General features: G+C 44.5%; 1 protein-coding gene across 1 annotated transcript; it reads left to right on the plus strand.

Annotated features, from left to right (window-relative positions):
• The first annotated feature begins 4508 nt into the window (after positions 1 to 4508).
• LOC131891489 (uncharacterized) lies at positions 4509 to 6370 on the plus strand. Its single transcript, XM_059241083.1, has 2 exons — positions 4509 to 5856; positions 6021 to 6370. The coding sequence occupies exons 1-2, from the start codon at positions 4905 to 4907 to the stop codon at positions 6053 to 6055; spliced, it is 987 nt and encodes a 328-aa protein (XP_059097066.1). The 5' UTR covers positions 4509 to 4904; the 3' UTR covers positions 6056 to 6370.
• The last annotated feature ends 891 nt before the right edge of the window (positions 6371 to 7261 follow it).

Consider the following 7261-nt stretch of genomic DNA (forward strand, 5'->3'; position numbering starts at 1 on the left):
GACTAATCACAAGGTAGTCGCAAAATTCCACTTCTGAAGAGGAGATCTCCGGATGCAGCCAAGTCTCTGTGATAAAAATGATGTCATATAGATCCATTCCAAGTAGAGCCTGTAGATCAGTAAACTTGTTGACCAAACTTCTCGCGTTAAGATAAAGGGCTCTTAATTCTGACATGGTAATGGAAAATGTTGATCCAAACGTTCCGGTGGCAAAGTGCAAAATCAGGCTTAGTTCTTATTAACTGTGTTGTATCGAACAGTCTGACGCACTCCTACTTCTTGTTTGAATAGGTATGCTAGCCTTCTCCATGTTCACGGCCTTGTTACGTTTGGATGGGATTTTTCCATGAGTTGGAGTAATGTCAGTTTCAATCAGTTTCCTCTTGGAAGCGTCGAAATCGGATTTCACAGATCCAGCGTCCCCTTTAGAACCCCCTTTAACATGTGTTTTTGAAATATCTTCTTTTTCCGGTACAAGTCCCTCTTCCGTTGGAGAACTCACAATCGAGCTATCCACATTAAAGCCTTGATTAGAGGTTTCACGTGATGTCTCCTCCAGAGTTACGGTTTCTTGAGACTTTTCCCCAACTGACTGGACATTTGAGTCAGCATGTCTGAGGACATCCTTCGTTCGTGCATCAAGCTTGGCAGAACCATCCACAAGGCCCCTCGAAGGGCATTCAGCCTTGAAATGGCCTTCTTCCCGACAACTGTAGCAACGTCTTATTTGGTCCCGATGTAAAACGCGGAACCTTTTCGATTCAACAGTTATAAAGTCAGGTATCTCTTTGTCAGCCACAATCATCACTCGACGATTTCCATTCGTCCATCCTCTCAACCTCGGATCGTCTCTTTCGCCAAACCTTTCCGCGTCCACTTTAGATGTAGTTTTGGCAAATTGTTCGACCTGCGCAATCAAATCCTCGTTTGAAGTTTCGCAAGGAACTCCGAGAATTCGAAGTACTGAAGACTTTTGTGCTCCTCGGACAACACAGCGCCAAGATTTCTCACCATAACTTCTCACAAACTCGAATTGATTACCAAACCGCTCGGGCACATTCACAGATTCCTTGGTTTCTATCTTGACTGTCCTGTTCCCCTTGTTAAATATCACTAGTCCTTTTATCTCAGTCTTGAGAAATCTCAGGTCTTGGAACAGAAAATCGGCGAGGATAGATTGAGATAAAGCCTCCTCATCGTTTCTGAAGGACTCAAAATCCAATATGATGTTTGGATAAGTCTTTTTCAAGACTTTGGCGTAGGATTGTTCAGGTAACCTGGTCACTCTTCCGTTACTTGTTTCGCCGTCATTCAACACCGGCGTCGGCAAATCCATGATAGTTGTCCCAGTGGTCCCAAGGACCCCTTGGGACGTTAGATGACCTCAACTTGATCTTGGCGCCCTTTTGCCTTCAACGCAACTTTTTGGTAGAGAAAAGGGTATCCAACACACAAGGAAAACGGGTAGGCAAAATCACAAGGAAACAGCTGGCGTGTTCACCACTGGCTCGCTCACAATTGTATGGACTGGAAAACAGTCTGGCAAAGGGATTGGGGCACCCAAGGATGAGGGCTATTTTGGGACACGTCGCACAGTAGACTCAGGCCGGGTTGCACTTCTATCTCCTTGAATTTTAAGGAAGTTAAAGATGTCCGGACCGTCAACAACAACTGGGTATCAGCTTGTTGAGCTGCGAACTTGATCATTTAGTTTTTCAATCTTTTGATTTTGACAATAATTTTGATACTTCACCAATCATAACCATAACCGATTTGACGGAGTTTCATTTGTTGACTCTTGAGTTGGAGTTTAAAAGGATAATGTCGTTGTATTTGATCCGTATCGCCTTGGTACAGAGCGTATAGACAGTTGGTAGTTAAGGTTTTGGTTAGCACTCTCACGTGGGGACATAAATGGAGCTGTCTCAACTTGACGCACGCATTTAGGTCGGGCTGATTGAGCACTCTCTTGGTAGAGGGGGCATTGCTCATTCATCATTAGGTATTGGTTTGAATGGATGATCCTCAGTTCACGGCCTTGGTTAGTCATGATTGGCATTGACAGATGACGGTTTGTAGTGAATGTTTCTTTGATGATACGAGTATTTACTGGGACGGGGACCACTACACGTATGGTCCCATTGTTAATGTCGGTGTGACAGGGCAACTTATAGAATGTTTCCAAGTCGGTAGGTTCAAACACGAGCCTGAGAGGTCCGTTGGCTTGACTGGATATGCGGTTTAGGGCGTCCTGGACCATATCGGGGTGAAAAAGGTCCACTGTGACTTGATCGTGTAGGGCTTGGGTCCAAGTATCTAGAACAGAGTAAATGCTATGAGTGGCTTATGTGACGGCATATTGGGCTAAAGAAATCAGAGCCTCTTTTTGGAGGATGAATCTCAGTTCCTGCTGTTGCTCGTCGACTTGTTGATGGAACCACACGTCATACGTGTCCAACTGGGCTAGGGCGGCGTTCAGATGGGCGAGCTTCTGGCTGTTGGCGCTCAGTTGCCTAATTGCGGCATCCACATAGTGCAAGGTATCGTCGCGTCGTCTTTCCAATTCATCAATACGCCCAGACAACTGGTGTTTGCTGAACACGTCTGGGTAGCCATTAATTTTAGCACCATAAAATTATAATCGAAATGTGGTTTTAGGGATTGCTCGAGTGTCAGAAGGAACTCTAGGATCTGAGGAGAGCATATTGGGTAATAATTCATAAATGAGACTTTTTCCCAAAAATAAACGAAACCTTATTCTCAGGGTACCCAGCTTTGACGGCCTATTATTTTTAGGGGGAAGAATAGTCTTGACAAAACCATTCAATGATTCAATGTGTACTAGGCAATGATTGGTGACATTGAATTCGTTATTTTGTAGCGTCAATCACAAATTGTTCGGCGACCTCATGAATTTGAATTTGTGAGCTATAATCATAAAGCCTAAATCCATCGTTTGATCGTACTTAAAATGGAACTTTGGTTGTCATAAAACTTTCTTGGCTTATAAAGTTAGCTTCATTTCTACAAACACGGAACTAATAATCATTTGGTGAAGTTCACATTCCTTGTATGTGGGGAAATTGTATTCAGGAGTCAGGTATGTGTTATGGCCAACTATTTTTTCATGGGGATAATAAGAGTGCCTTACTACTGTCTTTCTAATAAATATACAAATTGGGTAACCTAAATTTGGAATCTATTCCAATTCACAATGACAGGCCTATCTTTTAATTAATCAAAACCCAGTGAAAACAAAGCAACGAACCCATGATACTCTCCTCTCAAATGGCTTATCTCAAGCTACGATCGGGGGAAAGGAACTAAAACGTCTGAGAAATATACATGCCAAGTGGACGTAGCTGTGGGAGCTCAATTTTGGGTCCGTTATAATGTAAGATAACCAACCAAAGACTTGAGTAGGACCTCCAAATGTCTTGACAGAGGTGGCCAAAACGTGAGAAGGACTGTGGCCTTGTTAGACAAAGTCAAGGCCAAGATCATTGTGGATCAGAAAAGGCCAATGCGATGGATGATTGCTGAGCTTGAGGCGGACCTGAAGACTATTAAGAGCGCAAATCACGACGATTTGGGCCACAAGAACAATTCCCGCACCCCCAAGCACCTTCTCTCTGAAGCCATAAAGTCCAGGAGGCTCAATCTTATTGTTCGAAATTTTGGTTTGTCAGAAGAAATTGAGATTCTTCAAGGCTCGAGATTCTTCGAGGACTGGTGTGTCTCGTACTCAATATCCTTCTTTCCCTAAAAGTCATTAAACAAGAAGCACCTAGTGCCACAATAAAAAACTACATGGCTGGGCAACGACAAAGGCGTCGATGAAGATGTCTGCATTTCTCATGATTTTTTTCATTCCAGAATTATTATACATGTCATGTATCAAATAAATTGAAATATTTCAATAAATTTGTATGTTTTGATTAGTAGTTAGTTTTTGCAAATTTTGTACTGATAAAAAGAAATGAAACAGACACAGCATCATCATTAACTGCATTCTCTGGCAAGGAAAGTATTTGGTTTTGTTACTTCTACCTTTTGAGACCAGGTTGTAGTGCAATCAATCTACTAGAATAGGTGATTCATGACCTTCTGTTCAAAAATGGTGTTAGCATAGCTAAAACTGCTATAGTGAAACACCCTTTGATGAAGTTATCATCGAATGACCATGGCGACAGACAGAACATTGACAGACAGAACAATGATGGCGACAGACAAAGGCGCCAATGAGTCCCAAGACGCAAAATCAACAAATGGCCAAGCCTAGATTTAAAGGCCTGAAAAGAGTGTTGTGTGCAAGCCAAGAATCAGACACCTGCAATCAGGATTCCCAAATATATAACAGCAATAGAGTTGTTGTTTAAGAGATGTACCCCCTTAACAAAGTGGCGCCCCTACTAACCCAAAGTCATGTAACCTATGTTAAGAATTCCCCCTCCACCTAAAATACGAGAGAAAGTAGTAACGAGGAAAGCTCGGAACAAAGGAAGAGTTCAGTTGATATTTGTAACCAGTCAAGTTGATATCTACAACCCGCCTTGTCATCAACTCCGGCTCAATCAATAAGCCTCCACTGTACAGTAAGGTCCATTATCGTAAATATATTAACCTCTGCTTTTGGAACACTCCAGCCTTGATTACTTTCGTCATCGGTCAATTCGGAGTCGTTATCCCGTTTCATCACAAAATTGGCGCAGTTGGTAGGATACCGACTCAGCCATTTCTCAAGACCCCGAGTTTGTGGAAATCGAAGAATTGACCCCACCGAACGGACATCATCATGCCCAGGTAGTACACACATTCCAAAATTGTGTATCGTCCACGAAATAGTTCGTCGATCCTAGCCCCAGCCACCCGACTACAAGTACAGGTTCACTTCAATCATCAACATGGCACACGTAGACGAGCAGGACGTAGTTATTCAGAAAATACGAGAAATGGAAGGCGAAATTAACGCACTCAGACAACAGAACCGTAATCTGAAACACGAATTTGAGAATGTCCAACTTGGTCAGGCCAGAGGCCATGCCCAACCTAATGACCAATTGCGAATTAGCCTACCCATTCTAAACAAAACTACAGACAGAGACTATTACCGCTTTGAAACCACAGCCAAAGCCGTTGCTTCAGCCAATGGATGGACTGATCATCAAACGATCAAAGCCGTGATTGTCAGCGTGAGAGAGGAAGCACTAGATTTGCTTCGACCTGCAATCCGTGATCCATCGGTCTTTAGAACCATCAACGACTTTTGGAATCGTGTTCGTAAGCAATTTGTCTCTCCTGCCCATCAACAGATAGCCCGCACAGAGTATCAAAGGAGACATCAGAGACCACGGGAGGACATCAGTACCTTCCACACTCAACTCCATCAACTATGGGAAGATGCCTATTTAGAAGGAGATGAGCCTTGGAGATCTAACTTACAGATGCCAGAACCTTACACAGGAGCACGAGCCGACCCAACAGGGTACCGATCAGTTAAGCTTATTAATCAGTTTCTCACAGGCTTGACGGACGACGAGGTCCGCAAGAGCATCAAGGATGCAGCCAGCCTTGGGCACAGTATCACTACATACCCAGACGCCCTCACGCGAGCACTTGAATTTTCCGCTAATAAGGAACAAACTCGCATGGAAAAAAGACGATTAATGGCTGATCATGGTCCATCATTCACACAGCGCAAACCAGAGTACTTCCAACCCCGTGATCGAACGGAACCAATGGAAGTAGGGATTATCCAAACTCAGTCTTCAGCCGCCCCAAAATGGTGTCGCTACCACAAGAGGAAGTCTCACAACGACGAAGAGTCCCTCGCCCAGCAGCGACGGCCACCCAAAGGCAAGTATACACCCAAGAGAGAAGCCAAAGACAAACCTGACACGGCTAAGTACGGTAACACTTGTAAACGTTGTGACGGTAAGGGACACTGGGCTCGTCAATGCCCCAGTAAACTACCGATTAAGGAAGAAATCCCCAAAACTAAACACTTTTCTCAACTCCAGAGTCACGGGCACATGACCAAGCAAGGAGAGGATGAGCAGCCGCCCGCACCCTCCTTTGAACAATGGAACGAACAAGAAGCTTCGGAACCACACAATTTCTTTGTCGATTCCCATGTCAATCTCGTCAATCGGAACCCAGCGAACCAAGTACCCGCCTTCATCAAAGTGAAGATTGGGAAGAGTATCACACATATGCTAGTGGATACTGGTAAACTGACATACAATTAAATTGATCACGAATTGTTCCAGCGAGCATACCCAGATCCCGCTAAGCGCCCTAGTATCAAGCCGCAAACCGCCCCGGTCACTGCCGCCGGACTCCAGCCACTGCAAGTAGTGGGAATGTCCAACATTCCCCTCAAGATTGAATCCGTTTGAGACGAATGGATTGCACGATGTCTGATTGTGAAGCAATAGGGTACTAATGCCATCTTAGGAGCCCCTACAATGAAGAAGATGCCACTGATGGCGGATCTACAGCGAGCTGTTGCTTATATTGGGCCTAAAGGCCAACGTATCCCGCTGTATAGCCGCTACGAAGTAACCCAATTTGCCAATCAACACAATGAAGATGCCAGCTGCAACGCTATTGACGTTTGTCTGATCAGGGACACGATTTGTCTCCCTTTTGCAATGAAAGCGGTCCAGACCAAACCCGCCACTAGAAACGCCAAGAACGCTGAACTAAACACTCAGAGAGTCCAAGAAGCAATCGATACTGATGGAATTTTCATTCCACATGCTCAAACCAAGCTCGATCGAAAACAAGCCAATGCCTTCGTGGTCATAGTATCTACCAAGGAAGGAACCACAGAGATACCCGTATTGAATCCTACCGAACGGCCAGTCACAGTTAAAGCCGGCACCCGACTCGGTACAGTATATACTATCCACTCCAATGAACAATCGAAACTTTGTTCTCCCACCAAAGGTCCCGAGCCCAAGTATGAACACTTGGATACCGAGAAAGACGAAGCCACCATCCGCCAGATGTTGTGGGACTTCATTGGAGCGCCACCTGAAGCTGACAAGAACGAGGCCCAAAAGAGAGAGAACACTCACAAGTTGTTCAAAGACCAGATACGCCAACACCCCAAGCTCACAGCAACGCAAAAAAGGCTGACAGAGGATCTGCTCTATCGGTTCTATCATGTACTTTCTCAATCCAAATATGTTGTCGGTAAAACCGATCTCATTGAGTTCCAGGTTGACACTGGAGAAGCCAAACCAGTCAAGGATTT

This window comes from Tigriopus californicus, chromosome 12 (assembly GCF_007210705.1).
Source record: "Tigriopus californicus strain San Diego chromosome 12, Tcal_SD_v2.1, whole genome shotgun sequence".
NCBI lineage: Eukaryota > Metazoa > Arthropoda > Copepoda > Harpacticoida > Harpacticidae > Tigriopus > Tigriopus californicus.

Excerpts from the sequence above, each read along its gene's own strand:
- LOC131891489 (XM_059241083.1), top strand. The coding sequence starts at position 4,905 with ATGGCACACGTAGACGAGCAGGACGTAGTTATTCAGAAAATACGAGAA. Across the intron at positions 5,857-6,020 it reads GCAGCGACGGCCACCCAAAG|AGTCACGGGCACATGACCAA; the intron begins GCAAGTATACAC and ends TCTCAACTCCAG.